Below are 21384 nucleotides of genomic sequence, written 5' to 3' on the forward strand. Positions count from 1 at the left end.
CATTTTGAATATTTCACCTTAAAAGATGTTGTTGAAAATGAAGAGTTTTACCTTTTCATATTCAGCAATGCCCAAGGTATTCCAGAGGGAGTTTGGAATGCAGGCAGCAATTTTACCCCAAGTTCCACTGCTTTCTTTCGAAATATCTGAAAAGTTAAACAGTTAAGTAAGCTATGGTTGTAAGCAAAACGAAGTGTACTATTCTATCATCTCATATTTACCACTTTTCCATTATAAAATTTTAATTATTTTTTTAAAAAAGTTGTTTCACATTGATAGAATTGCCTAGCAAAGCAAGAATTGCCCAGGAGCTATCGCATTGTGGGGTAGCTCATTAGAATCACGTGGGGACATTTTAACACTACTGATGTGTGGGCCCCACTCTCAAGATTCCAGTTCCTGTGGTTCGCAGCTCTTGGATCAGGACTTTTAAAGCATCACAAGCAATGCTGGGTAATTTTAATGTGTAAGCCAAGGGGAGAGCCCTGTTGCTGGGGGATAAGTGCTAGACTGAGAATCAGGAGATTTGGTCCTTTCCAACCTTTAAGTCAGCACAGTTATTTACTTAGGTACAGAGAAAGGAGAAGTTTCAAAATGACGTATCACAAGTAATTCATATGTCCTCTCAGCCCCTTGCAGCTTTCACTTTCTCTCGTGGTACGTTAGGTGACACGAAACTAAAGATTAAGTACGAAGTCTGCATGGCATTTAGCTGGGAGAATAATATATGCACATAAATATTTAGAACACGGATAAAATGAGAGCTAGAGATGAAAGCCTACAGGTACTTAGCTGAGTTCAGTAAGGCTGTACGGTGGCTTAGCATTTAGACGAGGATTGTGTGCAGCATGTTACGGTGGCTGCCATACCCAGGATTAGGGTAAGGCATGGGATCCCTGGGGGAGAGGAGCGGTCAGTGTAGGCCTATAAGGTGGCAGGTAGAGGCCTGTGGAACAGCAAGAAACAGGTGCCAGGTCCCTTCTCCTAGAAGCCTTATGACTCATGGCAGGCTGGGAAGGTATTATTTCCTTCTGTCCCTTCCTCAAACAAGGGAGAAGTGAGAGAGTCCAGAGGAACCCTGGAGAGCATGGAGGATGGAAGTAAAGTTCCCCCTCAGCCAGCAAGGATATGTTCCTTAAAGTGCCTCTCAAAGTCTTGTGTGGCTTCTCCAGAGGGAAGGGCTTCAGTGCATAACTCCTGCTTTAAGACCCGCATCTCCCCACAGAGAAATGTGAGTACACAGGCTCCCTGATGCCAGTTCATCCAGTAATACCAATCTTGAGGCTACTTCCCAAACTCTACTTTTTTGGAATAGAACTCTCATTTAGTAATAGAGGGTAAGAAAGAAATGAGTTTCAATATAAAACTCCAGTTAACTATCAATTTAGATAAAGTGACATTCCTTGTATATGAATACAGACATCCATCCATCCGCAGTATACAGACAGTGCTAACGGAGACGTCCATCCGCAGTATACAGATAGTGCTAACAGAGACCATTTTTTCCCCACAAATTATAACTCTTGCCAGAGGAGACAATTTCTTGTATCAACAACTAACAGTGTGTGAAAAGAGAGGAAGGAAAAAAATGAACAAAGGGCATATTCTTCCTTTCCTTACCCTAGAGAATTCTAGGTTGTCTTCCACTATAGGGATTTATCCAATCACTGCTCAGCCATCTGTTGACTTTCTGGTTTCTACCCAACTTTTTAAACTGTTAATTAACTCCTTTTCAAGAAACTTATATGAGACAGAAGTCAAACTATGTAATTAAAACACCATCGCGGATATAACCATATGGCATGGGAGTTAAAGGCTCATGCTTTGGAGAATAATGCCTGTGCCTGAATCTCAGCTCTGCATCTTCAGATGGGGCAATCTTGGGCAAGTTGCTTCATCTCTCCGTCCTAAGCTTCTTTATCTACAAAATGGAGATAACAATAACCTTTGCTTTTTAAAGGGTGTGGAAAGGATTAAATAGGTTATATTTAACGACCTTAGAATTCATAGTAATCACCTTAAAAGGATACCACAGTTTTTATGGTGATAATGGTATTACACAAAGTAGTGCTTGATTACAGAAGGCAAGCTATAGATCCCAATGTTTTCTTGTGTGTTCTCTCTTGCATCTCCTGATAGTTTTCTTTTCTTTCTAAAAGTAGAGGGAAAAAACCTCCATTTCTCTTCCCCTGCCTATTATATATCCCCAGGCACTATCTACTTAAATTTACTGATATCACATAGTGCTGTGAGCAGCAGGTAGGAAGCATTTATATTCTCAGTTAACATGTACGGAAAAGTGGACCTTTCCCATCCCAGGGTTTGTTTCTGCCTGCAAAGCTCCCTTCCTAGCTCTTTGTGTGCCTGGCTCATTCTCATCTTCAGGAAGCTGTGTAACCATCTTCTCTTGTAAGAGGTCTTTTCCTAACAACACCATACGGAGGTGGCCATCATCACTTATTACCTGTCATATTACCTTATTTATTTTTATCCCTCTATTTATCACATCTTAATTATTTTATCTGCTTACTTGTTTGATGTTTGACAACTCCACTAGATACAAGCTCAACGAGGACATGGACTTTGTCTTGTTCCAGCATCCAGCAAAGCAACTGGCTGTCAATAAATGTTCATTTAATAAATGAGTGCACTAATCAAAGATTAATGAGCATACCTGGGGCACCATAATAAGAAACCACTGACATTACAGTGTTTGCAAAATGCTCCATCCTATTTCACTACTTACTACTGTTTGCAAATAATTATCTCAAGTATTCTCAACCTTGGGCACAATTACAAAATATTTTTTGCTACAACATTAATTAACCCATTGATGCTTTAAATAAGATCAGATGTGAGACTGAATCAATTTCAGTTCTCAATGTTTGACTTATCTCCTCCTGAGATCTGATGAGTGGTTACTGAAGGGAAATCTAGATTCTATAAGAGAACATCTTTTTACCTAAAATGATGAGCATGTAATAAAAGTAGCTTATAAAATTAATATTGTTAAAACCAGGAAGGAGATATGTCACAAATCATTCTAAAGGGCAATTAAGTTTTAACTAACACACCTTAGATGACCTGCTGAACCACAAATTATAACAAAAAGTACACTAACTGGTACTTCTGTGCTCCTTTAAACCAGGCTAGGTATGATAGAGAGAGCACCAGACCTGAGTCTGGAACTGGATGTCCTAGAGTTTCCACATGACCCAGACTGGTCAATTAACATTTCTGATTCTCAGTTTCCGTAGTAAAATGGAAGAGAAAGGCTAATAACGCCTACTTTTGATTTATGAATAGAAAAACTAGTATTCAGAAGCCACAAAACTAGTAACAAAATGTGAATGTCAAAAAAGCAAGATGAATATCATTCATTCATTTATTGAGACAGAGTCTTACTCTGTTGCCCAAGCTAGAGTGTCGTGGCATCAGCCTAGCTTATAGCAACCTCAAACTCCTGCGTTCAAGGGATCATCCTGCCTCAGCCTCCTCAGTAGCTGGGAGGATAGGTGCACATCACAACACCCAGCTAATTTTTCTATTTTTAGTAGAGATGGGTCTCTCTCTTGTTCAGGCTGGTCTTGAACTCCTGAGCTTAAGTGATCTTCCTTCTTCAGCCTCCCAGGGTGTAGGGTGCTGGGAATATAGGTGAGAGCCATTGCACCAGGTCCAATAAGTGTCATTTTTTAATGCCTGGCCTGATAAATACCATTTTTTAAGATAGGAAATGTTAATTTGCCACCTCATTCTTAGTCAATCTTGGTTTCCAGGGTTTGTTGGTATCTATATTTGGTAGAGAGAATATAATGAAGAGGGCAAGATGAAAAATGACACTTCATAAAATATAATTCCTGATGATAATAGAGAACATTTTTTTAATGACCATTAAAAGAAAATAGGGTTTTTGAACAACTAGCAATCAGTTTGAGATGGGCCGACATCTTATGATCCAGAAAGAATCTTCTAAAAGATTTTTACATTATAGAGATTTTGATTACATTCATAGCAAAAGTCAAAACTAATATAACTTGCTGAAAGAAGGATGGTAAAATATGATGAAATGGCTCTTTCAAGCATGTAACTAACAAATAACTTTAAATAAGAACTTTTATGGCCTAAAGTTATGAATTTCAAAATAACTACATCAAAATTATATGTTTTTATTACCCTTAAGTTCATATCATCACAGTCTTATTGCTGGTTTTGATTAATGTTTCAAAGACTTCAAAATATAAAATCTATCAAATAACACATTTATCTTTTTACTTTACCCTTACAGATAGTATTAGACAAGGCTGTAAACAAGATGTATGGCTTTCTTTGCCTTCCTGTTTGCAGTTCCCGAAAGAACTATGTAAGACTATATACATGCCAGAGCAAGGAATAAGGGAGAAAGATATGAAGAAGAACAGATGGCTCTGGAAAGAAACATTTTCAGTTCAGACATGCTTCAGTTTGAAATGCACAGTCAATATCAAAGGCTTTCTTCAAATGCTCATGTTGAAAACTTCACTCTTAAAAGATCGAATGCTAATTCCCCATTAGTACAAGCGGAGTTTACCTATTACTCATTTTCAGTACATAAAGCTTTCAGCACAATACGCCACTGATATGATAAATATCTTTGGCTGAAAATAACTGAAATAACCCACATATTGTTAGCTGCATTGATTAACTTGCACATAATACAGGGTAAATTCAATCGCTCAACCAGTAAGTACTCATTAAGCTATCCTGCTTTTCAATTTAGAGTAGAACCTCGAAAGGTTTAAATATTAGAATAAAGATGTAAAAATAATAAATACAGCAAAAATCTAGACCTGGAAGAGACATCAGATGTCATAGAGTTCTATAATCCTGCATATAGAGAAGAAAACTAAGGTTTGATGAGGTCCCTTTTTCCTAGTTAAATGCTCTGACCTGGGGTGTTTGCTGGCAGCTATGGTGAGGTGAACCTCAGCTTCCTGCCATCTCAGATACGTGGAATCCTTTTAATCCAGACTGACTCTCCCCTGTGGGCACACATCTTTCACTGTTTCTTTCTCTCTCTTTAATGGATTAAAACCTAAAACTGAAGTTCTCTTTTTAAATTGAAAGATTTATTGTATTTATAAAACTGCATTACTAGTAAGAAATACATTAAAACATTATACATTTAATGAGATGACTGCTTTTGTCAATTGTTTTGTTTTTCTGCCCTGAGATTTGATACAATAAAATCCATCTTTTAGCCATAAAGAATGTTATTCATTTTCTCCAAAATAAAAGCATGACAATCTCCCCAACTTGTTTATTCAAAATTAAAAGAACATGAATGTTAACCTGTCGAAAACCCCAGGTTCTAAATGAGAAGAATCAATATCACTGTCCCTTAGATTTGCATTTACTAACGTACGAAAGCATAAAGCTTAAACGAAGGAAAAAACTTCTGATTATAAGTTTAATTAACAAAAATCTAAATGTAGAATGTTCTGGTGAATAGACATGTTAGATTTATCTAGCTTTTTAAAGATTTTTATTCCTGGGAAAAAATTACCAAGTAGTGAAATTTTCAAAAGAGGTTGCTTTTGCACTATCCTGTACTCAAAATGAATAAATGTTGATAAGTTAATAAAATTGTACCCTGATATTATTTCTTGAGAGAAGACTTTCTTTTCCTGAGTTCCTGAATAGGGAGTATTTTATAAAGTTAAGAGGGCAAGATGAAAAATGGGGAGAGATACTGAGGAAAACTGTAGGCTGTTATGCAGGGCAGGCATATCACCACTATCCATGGGACAGCAACAAATGCCACCTACTCTTGGTAGCAATTTTGTGAGGACCCACCAGAGTCAAGGCTGTCTGGTAACTGGCACACTGGAGCAGGTCGGGAGCCCTGGGTTCTACATCATGGCTTGCTACTCATCAGTTCTGTCACCACAAAGATAAGTCACTTCACTGCTCTAATTTTCTCTTTTGTAAAATGAGAACACTAGATAAGCCACTCTGGGGAACTCCTCTGTTCTAGGATACAGTTTTAAGACTTAATAAGCACTTGCTACATGTCTACCAACATGATAATGTCCACTGGAGAGGCACACAAGAAAAAATAAGATCCCTGATCTTAAAGACCAGGAAGGTAAGTCAGCAGAAACAAACATTAAAATTATATACGCATATATACACATTATACACTATGCAATATACACCGACACAGAGGTAGAGAATAGATTATGTGATTTATGTTGTAACTGTGGGAATTAAAAGAAAACGAGGTAGGTCTTGGAAAAGAGGTAAGGTTGGAGAGACGGCACTAATGTGGGTGCAGGTGAGGGCTTGGTGGGGGTAGGTAAACAGAAAGTAACACAGCTTTTCATGACAGGGAGTGTTAGATTAATAGGGTCTAGAAAACGGTGAGAAAGAAATGGACAGACTAAATGAGACAAGCTTCCAGCCTTACATACCAGGAAGAAAAGTTAAAGGAATGGTTAAAAGAGCACATCAGATGTCTTAAGGAAGCCCCACCACTCACCACCTTAGTGCCTCCCACTAGGAAAGTGCAGGGATCTCTGGGTTATCAGGTTGTAAGAAACAGGGCTGGGAGAAAGGCAATAGTTCTCATCGGGTATGGAGCTTTTCTGAGTTGTAAGAGGCAAACATACATGTGTATATGAATGACAATACTAAAAAGCATGGTATTGGCTATCTGATAGAAGGGAAATCTCAGAAAATAATTAGGGCCCTTGAATAAAAACCATTTCCTTAACAAGAAAGCACAGTAGACCCCCCCATAGTTGATCACCTTCCTGCACTGCCTCCTTAAGACGACCTAATTTTCACAGACCAGACTTGCACCATGTGACGGTATCAGTACAGCAGACCTAGTTCCTTATGTTGACCACCTTCGTATGTTGGCTAGTTGGCTATATTCCCCGGAGTGGTCAGCTTACAGAGGTTCTACTGTATGTGTTGGAGAGAAAAACAAGGAGGGGGCTGGGAGAAAGGGAATGAATGATACGATGAAAGTTAGATGTTCTGCTAATACACATTCAATGTAAAAGTTAAAGACACAGAAATAAGAGAGGAAATCCAATGGCTGTACAGCTCCTATGCTTGGAATTATCCTTAGGTATACCACACAGTTTTATCGCAGAAATTCTAATACCTGCTCAAGAATAGCAAATAACAGCAAGAACAATTAATGCCAGCATTAAACCCAAGCCATTAAAGCTGGTTTGCCAAGCTGCTCATTCCACTTAATTTAGTTTAAAAAATTTAGTAAAAAAAAAAAATGGGAAAAATCACCCACCCAAAGCTTACAGAAATATGCAGTATATAATAATGAATAATAGTATTATATAAATATACCAAGTAGTTTCTGAATATTCATTTTACATCAAAAGGAAAGCATTTTTGTTTTAAAAAACATGAGGCATACTGAAGAGATACAATTATGAAAGCACATGCTCTTCTATCTGGCTGTGATTTCTAAATGAGTTTGCAGAATTCACCACATTGAGATTAATATATGATATCACTGTGTTGGAATAGGGGATGTTCTATTTACTATTGCTTTTGTAGGTAGATAGCAAAAATCACTTAAAATATACAACATTCAGGCTTGGAAATCTTTCTTCAATAAAAAGACAAGGAAAAAAAGAATGACAGCCTCATCTATGCAAGTATGGTGGGACTTTTGTATCCTGTGTTCCATATCTGTAGATTCAACCACCACGGATGGGAAATATTAATAATAATGATGATAAAAAGGATGGCTGCATCTGTACAGATATGCATGTTTTTTCATGTGATTATTCTGTAACAATACAACTATTTATATAGCATTTATGTTGTGTTAGGTTCTGTGAGTATCTAGAGAGAATTAAAGTATATGGGAAGGATGCACACAGGCTGTATGTAAAAACTACACCATTTTATAGAAGGGACTTGAGCATGTGTGGATTTGGGTGACTGCAGGGGAAGCTGGAACCAATCAATCTCTCGTGGAAACTGAAGGATGACTACTCACTGGGATTCCCATTGTGATTTTGGACTTAGGAGGTAGTCTAAGCTACTGAATTTTTCCAGTTAACTGAAGCTCTACTCTGAAGAGCATCAAAACATTTAGAGTTTAGCCTTTTAATTTACGTCATTTAAGAAGACACGTTTATCCACTTTTAGTGATTTCCTGAACGTGCAGTGATCCTGACGACTCAGAACTGGCATCATGTGAGACGACTTCCCGTTGTCACCTGAATGATCTGTGTGATCGCGAACACTCACTGAACCCCCTTCTGTGCCTCAGTTTCTAAATACGTGAGTGGGGAATCATATTCCCAAATTACAACACAGTAATGATAAAATACACAAGTAGTTTTTAAAAGAGCAATAATAGTTCTCATCCTTCTTTGCTGTAAGATAATGGTTCCCTCAGGAATAATTGAAGAATATTAGGCCTTGTGTTCACACAATAAATGGTCCAAAGGCCGCTGAGCTGTTATATCTGCTTCCTGCAGCCCCGCCGCTGCCGTCTGTTATGAGCTCTCAGTTCATTACGATGCAGACTTCTCACATTGTAGTGCGTTTATTTGCTCCTTCTAAGTCACTTACTTTGTAAACAGTATAAAATAATATCATGTCTGAGGATAAGCCAAAGGCCTCTTCTGTGTCTGTCTTAAAGTGAAGAACATGAACTTCAGGACACGTGCACTTTTTGTCATTTATACACATAGGTTTTGTTTCCTTCTTTTTTTTTTTTTAAATACACAATGTAAACTATTCCTTTGATATTCTATTTACACAGAAGTAAACCTACCTGGTGTGTATCTATCCCATTAGGCTGATGCTTTTTTATTTCTGCATAATCTTCCTTTATCATATACACTAATACATTTAAATTGCCTTTGGGCCCAGTGTCCATAATTTTATGTCACCTGATGGATGAACATGTTCAGTTATCCAATGGTGACACTGCAGAATAGACAGCGTTTTGCGGCAATGCTGTTTTTGCCTCATGTGTGTTCTTCTAGGTAACTTAACTAACCACCTTTAGGCTTTGTTTCTTCATCTACCAAATGGAGAAACATATCTTTGCACGTTACCATTCAGAGAAGTTCTTTTTCCCCTGCACCAAAATTAAATTTTTATTTTTTCTTATTATACAATGAATACATTCTCATTATTGAAAAATCATAAAATTAGACAAAACACAGAGAATCCTATTAATCCAATCTACTTAGACACACCCATTGTTAGCATCTTAAGTGTCTAAGTGGAATTGACTGCATTTTTCTAAAAAGCCATCAGTCCATCTACGTAGTACACTACATATTTCCTAATGTTTTAGATTCTTCTCCGTCAATATAATCTATATTACATACAACACTCTACACCAGGGTTCAGCAAACATCTTCCAGAAAGGGTTAAACAGTAAATAGCTTAGGCTTTGCTAGTCATATCCTCCTCCCCCAACCCTTTCTGTTTATTTATTTTTCTTTTATCCTTTAAATTTAAATACCATTCATAGCTTTGATAGTAATAAACATTTCTCAGGCCAAATTTAGCAGAGAGCTGTTGTTGGCTGACTCCTGGTTCATATCAATGGATTCATTTCTGTACCATCTTTGAAACAACAGCTGTGTATTACACCAGTTCTGGTGTAGTAAGGGTACAGCAGAACTTACCTTAGCCAGTCCTCTACGGTTGACCGTGAGGTTTCCATTGTTTTGATATTATAAACAGCTACGGAATGAACATCCCTGTAGATACGTATTTGGATACAGAACTATTTCTTGGGAAACATTTAGAAGTACAGCTTCTGGTCAGAGCGTATTCACACACTCTTTCACTATCATTGTAGGGTCAGTGTGAATGAATAGGTGTGTCTGTTGTACTTGGACCCTGGATTATGTTAACTTGATTGAAAGCATCTTAAATATTTTTCATTTAAATTAACAGGTTTTAAAATATTTTCATATACCCTATTTCATGACAACATTGAGTCTGTTTTTAGTACATCAGAGGTATATTCTTATAGCACTATTAATAGCTCAATGAAGCAATGTCCTGTGATAATAAATATCATTAGAATATCAAAATGTCACATGACTCCTTATTTTTCTTATTCTCACAGTTGTGAAATATCAAATTGAAATAGTTTGGCAGGCATTTTCCCTTTAAAATACAAATGTAAATATTTAATAACAGGAAACAATTTATCTTGTTCACTATGGCCACTCATGTAGTATCTTAACGTTTTGTGGATTTTTTTAAAGAAAGCATTCTATTGCACAAGACTGTTTTGTTGCAGCTCAATTTATAATCACCAAAATGTGAAAACACCCTAAATGCTCACTGAGGAATGGATTAACAAGCTGTGGTATATGTATACCAGGGAATTCAGCCACTAAAAAAGATGGAGACTTTACATCTTTTGTATTAACCTGGATGGTACTCTATTCTAATATGAAGGCAGATGAGCTAATGGGGAGGAAAGAGGGAGCCAGGAGAGGGGAGATGGGAGGGAGATGGGAGGTCGGTCATGTGTATGGCACATTTCTTGGGGGTGGGACACAATTATAAGAGGGACTTTATCTAACAAATGCAAGCAGTGTAACCCAATTCTTTGTACCCTCAATGAATCCCAAACAATAAAAAAAAAAGGTTTTTACACATATTTCAACATAATTTAAATTTTCTAAATTACAAACGTTCAATAAGGAATCTCTTCATTGATTGAGTTTTTAAAAAATGTCAATTCATTTATTCAACAAATATTTATTGAGTGCCTATGTGCCATACACTCGGCTGTATACTCACTTGGAACATGTTAAGTACATGTGACAAACTTGTCAATGACTCGTAATAACACTTGGTTGGAAGTATGACGCTGCAATAACATTCACAGAGTAATAGTTTATGATACAATGGGAAAACATCAAGTAATAACTTCCATTTCCTCTTCAAAAGGAAAAGGAAGGTGAACATAATACAGTGAGAGCCACTCAAGGTAATCAGACAACTCCTTGGGTCAGTCTTTCCATCTACAATTGGCAAATGTATCAGATAAACAAAGAGAATTGTACACCACTGTAAAAGAAACCTTCATTTAGGTGTTTCCGAAAATCTTAAATGTGGCTTTTGACAAAGCAGTCTTTCTCCCACATGGTTTATGAACTTTGCTTGGACATCTTTTCTTCTGTGACTGATCAGTATTGTAAAGGTTATCATTCAAACAGGAACCATCCTTAGTAGCTAAGGAACTGACTTAAGAGATTTGATCGAAACAACTGATTTTAACAGAAAGAAAGGAAAAACAGCACAATGTGTTTAAAAAAGTGATATTCAAAGTTCTGAGTAGAAAAAATATGGGCAAGCAGGACAAAGGGGCAGTAAAATGGAAGTGACGGGATACACAGTGGTCCAGGCCTGGGGCAGCAGACAGGGACTGTGGAAAAACTCCACAGAATCAATGGTGCAGAAGATGGAGTTCAGCCACATTAGCATTAAACAAGTAGCAAGGTACTAGTTAAAAACTTAATGTGGACGCTGACAATTTCACCTCAATAAAGTGAGGTATTATTCCTCTGGCCCTAATTTTTGTTACTCGTAGGCAGCACTGTTGAAGACAAATGAGAACCCTGTGAAAAAGAAATTATCTTTTTTCAGAGGTTTTCATGAAAAAATAAGACCAAACAAAAAAATGATGGCAAGGCCAACATAGATGTGGGATGTGAAGGAAGGAAGATTTCAAAAGGCTCTTTAAACATCCTCATTATGTATTAATGACAGAAATGTGTGTCACATATTCTTCAGAGATTTTAAGAGGCTTCCTTTATCTGTGGTATTTGCTTTATTTAACTGGAGTTTTCCTGATAGAAACGAAACCTCAAGGGGTTCAATGCTCCATTTGATACATACAGTGTAAGGTTTTAGAAAAGGAGCTTTATTATGATCTCCAACAGAAGAAAAGTTTCCCTAAATTCTTGACCTAGTAAATTAGGACATGGTTTCCTAAGTGCTCTGACAGTTAAAGGATGATGTTTATATTGTTTTTAGCTAACTTTTATAAAAAGAATTCTGATAAATTTGGAGAGGGAGGTTCCACGGTCCTAGGTCAGTGGTTCTCAAAGTGTGATCCTCAGCTGGCCAACAATGGCATCACTGAGAACCTGTAAGAAATGTAGATTCTTAGGCCCCACCCAGATCTACAGATCAGAATCTCTGAGAATGAAGCCCATACACTTGTGTTTTATAAAGTTCTTGGGACTCTGACACATACCACAGTTTGAGAACCACTGAACTATGTGAACTCAGGTAATTCAACAGGAAAGGGAAATACACAGACTGGAAACAATCCTTTAATCAAAATGTTTGTATAGGACCACAGTTTAATTTTTTTTTTTTTTTTGCAGTGAAAAAAGGAAAAATCTTTCATAATCTTTACGTTTAGCAAATAGCACAAGAGATTAAACCGTGAGATGCTGAATTCGCAGTTTCACAATCAACTCTCCATTTGCTGTTATATTTAAGAGCAAATAGGGCAAGCTAATTCCTAAACAAATGGCATGTCATCACTGCATAATTTCAGTTCTTATGTGCTCGCTGCTGTTTTTAGGACCTTATTTTATTATTAAGTCATGTCTCTAAGTCATTTAACAGCATACAAATGAAAAGATATGGTGAAATTTATGAGGACAGGAATGAACCTCTTGTGAGTACTTTACACCACATTGAGAGTCTAATTATTGGTTCACAACACAGCATTTAGCAGTTTTTTTATCTCTTCATACTGTTGCAGAGAAATAGTGAATTAAAACTGACAGACACACCAACAATCTACAGCAATGGTTCTCAACCTTCCAAATGCAGCAGCTCTTTAATACAGTTCCTGTGGGTCATGACCCACAGGGTGAGAACCACTGATCTAGAGGAAAGAACCTTTCATTGCCAAAGAGAACTCAGCATTTTATAACTTGAGGTACCTGAGTTCTCACTGGCAATGGAAGGTTCCCTCCTCTATATGGTTGGTATAAGTGTCTGTCAGTTTTAATTTGCTGTTTTCCTGCAACATTTTTGGTTCCCGGACCTGGAAGATGAGCAGGTAGCCTGGGACTGACAGACTCTGAGAGCTTTCTCATGCCAGGCGCAGCACCCCTTTGGGGTACTCCCGATACCCTGACTGACTCCGTTCCCTAAGAGCGCGCCCGTGCAGATTACACAGAGGAGGGCCTGGCAGAGTTGCAGGGAGGTCCCACAGTGGTCCTCTGTGGGGGCGGCTCACCAAAAGAGGAACAAACATACATCCGGACTTAAGAACTGGATTAAAAAAGGTTATCACCCTGTTGGATACTTGTCTAAACAATCAGCTAGAGTGACTAGAGGCGGGCCACCCTGTCTAGGAGCTTTAGCAGCAAAAGCTCTACTTGTACAAGAAGCAGATAAACTAACTTGAAGACAAAACCTGATTGGACTTCATTTGTGGATGGTAGCAGTTTTATAGATGCCTTTGGTCATCAAAAGGCAGGACATGCAGTGGTTACAGACAGGGAAGTAACAGATGCTCAAGGACACCCCCGGGACATCTGCCCAAAAGGCAGAAATTATTGCACAGACCAGGGCTCTGGAATTAAGTAAAAATAAGACAGTCAACATTTATACTGATACAAAGTAGGCCCTTTTAACCCTGCATGTACACAGTGCACGGTATAGAGAAAAGGGACCATTACACTCAAGCTGGAAAACATTAAATATCACTAGGAGATATTAAACTTATTGGAAGCTGTGTGCAAACCTAGCAAGGTGACAGTAATGCATTGCAAAGGGCACCAAAAGGGGCAAGGACATATTATTTTAGGAAATACTGAAGCTGAGGCTGAAGCACACCAGGTAGCGGCAAGCCAAGGTGTATTTGTATCTGAGTCCCAAATGTAACACCAGTACAGTAAAAAACAGAGTGGTGAGCACAACAGCAAACATAAGCCATGGATGATGGTTGGACGCACTTACCAGATGGAAGAACAGTTGTGCCAGAATTATTGGGAACTACCGTGGTGCAAGCTGTGCATGAGGCCACCCATCTAGGTCACTCCACTCTGGAGCAACTATAAGTATTTCTATATAAAATATCTGACATGCCTGGCAAAAACAGTAAGTCAAAGATGTGTCACTTGTAGCCAATTTAATGCCAAATAAGGCCCTAGTTTGCCACCAGGCATACGACATGTAAGAACTACACCTTTTTTTTTTTTTTTTTTAATCTGGACTTTACTGAAATGCCTTTACTGCTGGTATTTGCATGTACTGACTTAGGATGGGTCAAAGCTTTTCCTTCTCTATGTGAAAAAGCCAAAGAAGTCACATGTTTTCTACTTAGAGAAATCATCCTTAAGTATAGCCTCCCTCTTTACAGAGGCTCTGACAATGGACCTGCTTTGTGGCTCCATCTCTAAAGTAGAAAGTAAAATACAACTCCCTGTGTATTCTACAACTTCTCTGTCTTTGGGAGATCAAGTTTAATTGCCCTACCCCCCTGTTTGGACAGTTAGTTAAATAACTAACTCCTTTAACATTGCAGACTTTTAGAGAAACTTGACTGCGATTTTGTATACAACCCTCTTTTTCCTTTTTTCTGAGTTTAAAGTTAAAATAAAAGGAACCAGTAAATAAATAAAAAAAAAAAAGACATGCAGAAAGATATTGGTATGAAGATGTACTTTTGATAAGGAAGAATAAAAGAGAATAATTTTGTATAAAAAAGAATCCTGTATGAAAACTTTTTGTCTTAAAGTAACTGGTGGTTTTAAGAAAAAAGATTTAAGACAAAAAGAAGGAATTTTAAAATGTTGAAAGATTGTGTGTATAAGTCGTGAAGGTTTCTAAAGAAGAATTTAAAAAGAATTTTGTATGTGATTAAGTTAGTTATAACAAAAAAGAAATCTCCAATTAAAACAATAAAGTTGTCTGTTCTCGGTTTATAAGACTTACATTTAAAGCCTCTTAGATGTCTGTTCCTGTACACGTATTTAAAGTAATGAAAAAAATGCATCAAAAATCAGAACTCACAGGGTCAATTTACCATTATCAAATTAATACAAAGTTTGTTAAACTGTTTTTCTATCTTTTTGCCTGCTAAACGCTGTGGTTGCTATGTTACGAATGGCTGTAAGGTAAGGTACCAGCACTCAGCAGAAGACCCAAGGTCAGTTACTCATTTGGAACTAAAGAAAAAAAAAAAAAAGAGTCCTCTTTACTTTTTGAAACAGCAGTTGCTTTTCTTTCTTAATTGGCTTTGCTCTGTCTGGCTCTTACAGTAACTGGACATAATCTTAACAAATCACTGCTACCATGTTGGGAACTGACTGGAAACTGCATGCTGCCCACAGGCCAGACTTCTGGGAAAGTTGAAAGAATGATTAGGAATTAAAGGCTAGTATAAGGAAAAGAGGCCCGGAGTCTAAACTTCAGTGAACTCAGGCTTTACCATTAGCATTGTTTAAAATCGGATGTACCCTTATCAAAAGAACTCTTATTAAAAAGAACACCCTATAAAATACGATATCACAGGCCCCCTCCCATTTTAAGAATTTACTAGGGACCCAGAGAGAACTGGGAGAAACAGAACTTACTAACCAACTAGTGTCACTGGGAAAAATAATGAAACCGATTTCAGAATGGGTGAGTGACAGATGTCCTGTTAGTTTATCTTCCCCAGTCCAACCCTCCCCTCCAGGTAACTGAATGTGGATTAAAGATTGGAGCCTGAGCCTGCTGAAATCCCAGTGGAAAGACCCCTACTTAGGGATCCTGTCTACAACTACAGTAGTGCAGATGGCTGGCATTCCTGCCTGGATACATCATTCACAGGTGAAACCAGCTTGTGATGAGGGGATGGTCAAATGACTCGCAGAGCATCCCCACCGCCTTACCCCTGAGGAAAAAGGCTACAGCCCTGCCCCAGTCATGTACCAGGAGCTCACAGGTCTATGCACGGCAGAAGCTTGAGGATGAGCAGGAGTGACATGGGACTGATTCTTTGCTTAAGACCTTTTCACCTTTCTTCTTTAATCTTAGGTGTAAGACATGGTGAAGGTTCTGAAAAATGCATCCAAGAGGTAACACAAACTAGAAAAACTGTCAAAACCGTGCTATTGGTTTACTATTGTTATGAATTACAGGAAAGCCTGAAGGAACCTGCATACGTAATAACACCCAATACTAGATATGTGAGACCCCCAGCAGACCTGCTGCTTCCTTCGATCCTTCTGAACTCCCAGAGCAGACTAAATTTGCCACCTGATATACTGATATCCCTACAAAGACAATAACCTGAGTTACAACAGAAGGAATACCCAAGCAAATAACACTAACCTTTGATGCATGCCCAATTTTTAATAACGTTAACATTTGAGGGTGCATGCCCGAATCCATCTTGGGAAAGACAATACGCTAAAAGTGATAAGCATATATGCCACAGATTAGGCCCCTGTGCAGGATGTACATACTGGCCTTGTATAATTTAGGCCACATAGATTAATCCCAATGACCGTAATCCAGTACATTTAGTAAAAGGAAAAGCTCCTGCATCTTGTACCCCTGGAAATTGTTACTTCATTAAATGGTCAGCCTCCTTCCCCTAATTGTTAGTAAGGAAATTGTAATCCACCAATACTAAACATAACCAACCCTTTGAAACCCAATTTTGACCCTAGATAGGCAAACCGTGAAAGACTTATGTTAAGAATAGATGTACACGGAAGAGACCCTGTCATGGGAGTAACAATTAAAAGTTGCTGTGAGCTGTGATGCCACAGTACTCTACCAAGAATGACATAGTGAGATTCTGTCTCAAAAAACAAATAAAAAACCCCCCAAAGCCTATGTACCAGGCTTTCTATGATGAATTACAATAACCTGCTCCAGACCTTCCTCCTAAAACTAAAAACTTATTCCTCCACCTGGCAGGAAACATTGCTCAACCCTTAAATATAACATCTTGCTTTGTGGTGGGACAATGATGAGCAGCAAATGGCCCTGGGAAGCCAGAGAAGTCGCTTCCTCTGACCCTGGTCCTAATGTACTCACTATAAGCATTCAGTGGAGTAAGCTTTTGGACACTGAAATGGTGCCCAAAAATGGTGGACATAGGTCAATGCTGTTTAGCCAGAGAAAGAAACAACTTCATCATCCCAGTAGGGAAGCTGTCACGTCTAGGCCTAAAAATGTATAATGAAAACACCAATGGAACTACCTGGTTGAGTAAGGACATAACTGAACTAAAGCCCCTGAATAAATTCCCAAAGCTCAAAGCTGCCCAGGACTTTCTGGGGATCAGCACTAACTGGGCAACTCCACCAGGTCTCTACTGGATCTGCAGACACCTGCTTACATTTTTTTTTTTTTTTTTTTTGTGGTTTTTGGCCAGGGCTGGGTTTGAACCCACCACCTGTCGCATATGGGACCAGCGCCCTACTCCTTAAGCCACAGGCGCCGCCCAACACCTGCTTACATTAAGCTTCCTGATAGATGGTACAGAAGTTGTGTAATAAGTATATCAAAATTTCCTTCTTCCTACTGCCCCTAGAGACTAGAGAACTGTTAGGTCTTGCAGTTTATGCTTCTAGACTGACAAGACAAAAGCTTGTTACGGTAATAGGATATTGGAGTAACAATAAATGGCCTCCCCAGCAAATAATTCAACATTATGGTCCAGCCTCCTGACCTTACAATGGGTCACAGGGATACAGAACCCCAATATACATATATATATGTATATATATATAATATAGAATCGAATTATCCAACCACAAACGGTATTAAAAATAACAAATAAGACCAGCAAAGCCTTAACCCTACCAGCCCATGAAAAACCCCAAAGAAGAAACTTATTTATCAAAACCAATTGGCCTGAGACTACCTTCTAGCAGCTAAAAGAAAAATGTGTGAAAAATTCAATTTAACTATTGTTTACAGATTGATGACGGACAAGTAATTGAAGATATAACTAAAAAGATAACTAAAATAGCTCATGTACCTTTAAATTGTGGGATGGGTTTAACCCAGATTGTTTATTCGGTAAATGGTTTTTTAAACTAAGAAGATTTAAAACTATGATTATAAGTTTCCTTTTCATAATTGAAGGATGTTTGCTTCTGCCTTGCTTAGTACCTATCTTTGTTCAATTTCTCAAAGATATAGTCTCCACAACTATGATAAAAATGAATGCAAGCAAAATGTTCCTGACTCAATGATATTATCAAGTAGCCATGGATACTGACAATAAATGAGACGAGACCCCCCATCCCTGATCGGTGGGGTCTCAAAGAGGGGAATGAGAAAGGAGAAGTAAATCTTGTACTTTTTAATGATCCTGGGAAAGCAGCAGGCAGCTGCAGAACTCTTCCTCCAAAAGTAAGAACAAACTTTATACTGAACTAAAATAATCTTAAAAAAAAAAAAAACAAACTATGTAACAAATAACAGCACAGTGATTGCCTGAAAAAACATAATCATTAACTCTTTGTTGTAACTGTAACTATGCAGCTGATACTGAGCTGAAGAAAAAAGTATAAGAAAGTTTAGAAAGAACTGTTCCCTGGAACTCAGCATTTTACCCTTGAGGCACTTGAATTCTCCCCAGCAATTAGAGGTTAAGGTTCCTTCCTCTATATGGTTAGTCCAAGTGTCTGTCAGTTTTAATTTGCACTTTTCCTGCAACAATAATACAAACTATATTGCGAATCAGCATACAATAGTATCCAGTTTTAAAGGGACATCTATATACAAAGTAGCTATTTTATCTATTTGTGATAGTACATAAATAAAAAAGTATTGTTTTAGCACAGGACTGGTCACACAAGGTTAAAAACACTAAAAAAAAAAGCAGATTATTTTTTCAATAGTCAGAGCTATGCTAATACTATAGATTTAGAATAATGGAATTGAGAAACATCTGTAAAAAGAGGTATGCTTTTTATCAAATGTGGAGACAATTCACGTACAACTTTCTTGAAATACATTTTGGGCTTCTTTTCATTAAAGTTCTCAATTTAAAAATCCAGAGGAAGGAAATGTAAACTAGTAGATACATGTAAATATTTCAACGTCTAGGATCCCTCAGTAAACTTGGAAAATTTAAATAAACATTTAAAAAAACTTCCTAAGATCTTTCTAAATTCTTTTTATGCTTGGTAAACTTTATCTATCATGATTGATCAGAATCTTCAAGGAGGGGAATATCAACATATTGATTTTGTGCTGGTTGAGCCTTTTATATCTGAAAGATAGAATGGACATTTACATTTGAAAAACCTTATCAGCAATACAATGAGAAACCAAAAGATTTGCCCCTAAGATCAGGAACAAAGCAAGGATGTTCATTCTCATCACTTCTTTTTAATACTGCACTGGAGTCCTAGCTAAAGCAATGAGAAAAAAAAAAAAAGTATACTGACTGGAAAGGGAATAAAAATAGAACTATCTTTGTTTATTGATGACATTATTATCTATGTAAAAAATCTTAATAGCATCAACGAAAGAACCCTCCTGAAAATAACAAATGATTGTAGCCAGGTTGTGGGATACAAAGTTAATATACAAAAATCAACTGCTTTTCTAGATACCAGCAATAAATAAGTGGAATTTCAAATTAAAAGTACAATACCATTTACATTAACATCTTCAAAGATGAAATACTTAGATATAAATCTATCAAAATATGTGCAAGATCTATATGAGGAAAATTATAAAACTATTATGAGATACAGTCTCAGGTCGGGTAGCGTGATTCCTCCTGCTGTGTTTTTATTGCTGAGTAATGTTTTGTCTATTCGAGGTTTTTTTCTGATTCCATATAAAACGAAGTATTATTTTTTTCAAGATCTTTAAAATATGACAATGGAGCTTTAATAGGAATTGCATTAAAATTATATATTGCTTTGGGTAGTATAGACATTTTAACAATGTTGATCGATAGTGATCAAAACAGCATGGTATTGGCACAAAAACAGAGAAGTAGATCTCTGGAACAGAATAGAGAACCAAAAGATGAATCCAGCTACTTACCGTTATTTGATCTTTGACAAGCCAATTAAAAACATCCAGTGGGGAAAAGATTCCCTATTTAACAAATGGTGCTGGGTGAACTGGCTGGCAACCTGTAGAAGACTGAAACTGGACCCACACCTTTCACCATTAACTAAGACAGACTCTCACTGGATAAAACATTTAAACTTAAGACATGAAAACATAAAAATACTTGAAGAAAGTGCAGGGAAAACTCTTGAAGGAATCGGCCTGGGTGAATATTTTATGAGGAGGACTCCCCAGGCAATTGAAGCAGTATCAAAAATACACTACTGGGACCTGATCAAACTAAAAAGCTTCTGCACAGCCAAGAACATAGTGAGTAAAGCAAGCAGACAGCCCTCAGAATGGGAGAAAATATTTGCAGGTTATACCTCCGATAAAGGTCTAATAACCAGAATCCACACAGAACTCAAAAGTATTAGTAAGAAAAGAACACGTGATCTGATCTCAGGGTGGGCAAGGGACTTGAAGAGAAACTTCTCTAAAGAAGACAGATGCACGATCTACACACACATGAAAAAAAAGCTCATCATTCTTAATCATCAGAGAAATGCAAATCAAAACTACTTTGAGATGTCACCTAACCCCAGTAAGAGTAGCCCACATAACAAAATCCCAAAACCAGAGATGTTGGTGTGGATGTGAGAAAAGGGCACACTTCTACACTGCTGGTGGGAATGTACACTAATACGTTCCTTCTGGAAGGATGTTTGGAGAATACTTAGAGACCTAAAAATAGACATGCCATTTGATCCTATAATTCCTTTACTAGGTTTATACCCAGAAGACCAAAAATCACAATATAACAAAGATACCTGTACCAGAATGTTTATTGCAGCCCAATTCATAATTGCTAAGTCATGGATGAAGCCCAAGTGCCCATCGACCCACGAATGAACTAGCAAATTGTGGTACATGTATACCATGGAATATTATGCAGCCTTCAAGAAAGATGGGGGCTTTACCTCTTTCATGTTTACATGGATGGAGCTGGAAAATATTCTTCTTAGCAAAGTATCTCAGGAATGGAAGAAAAAGTATCCAATGTACTCAGCCCTACTATGAAGCTAAATTATAGCTTTCACATGAAGGCTATAACCCAACTATAGCACAAGACTATGGGGAAAGGGCCAAGGAAGGGGAAAGGAGGGGGTAGGTTAGGGTGGTGGGAGGGTAATGGGAGGGGCCACACCTATGGTGCATCTTAGAATGGGTACAGGCGAAACTTACTAAAGGCAGAATACAAATGTCTACATACAATAACTAAGAAAATGCCATGAAGGCTACGTTGAACAGTTTGATGAGAATATTTCA

The 21384-nt window shown here is 37.6% G+C and overlaps 1 protein-coding gene across 2 annotated transcripts in view; it reads right to left on the reverse strand.

Moving 5' to 3' along the window:
- The window catches only part of MAN1A1 (mannosidase alpha class 1A member 1), a 195483-nt gene that overhangs the window by 81039 nt on the left and 93060 nt on the right, over window positions 1-21384 (reverse strand). For both annotated transcript variants that reach the window (XM_053590549.1, XM_053590550.1), the window contains exon 6: window positions 52-146. In XM_053590549.1, the coding sequence (XP_053446524.1) occupies window positions 52-146 (95 nt within the window). The remainder of the gene's footprint in view (window positions 1-51; window positions 147-21384) is intronic.

The sequence above is a fragment of the Nycticebus coucang genome, chromosome 5 (assembly GCF_027406575.1).
Source record: "Nycticebus coucang isolate mNycCou1 chromosome 5, mNycCou1.pri, whole genome shotgun sequence".
NCBI classification, from domain to species: domain Eukaryota; kingdom Metazoa; phylum Chordata; class Mammalia; order Primates; family Lorisidae; genus Nycticebus; species Nycticebus coucang.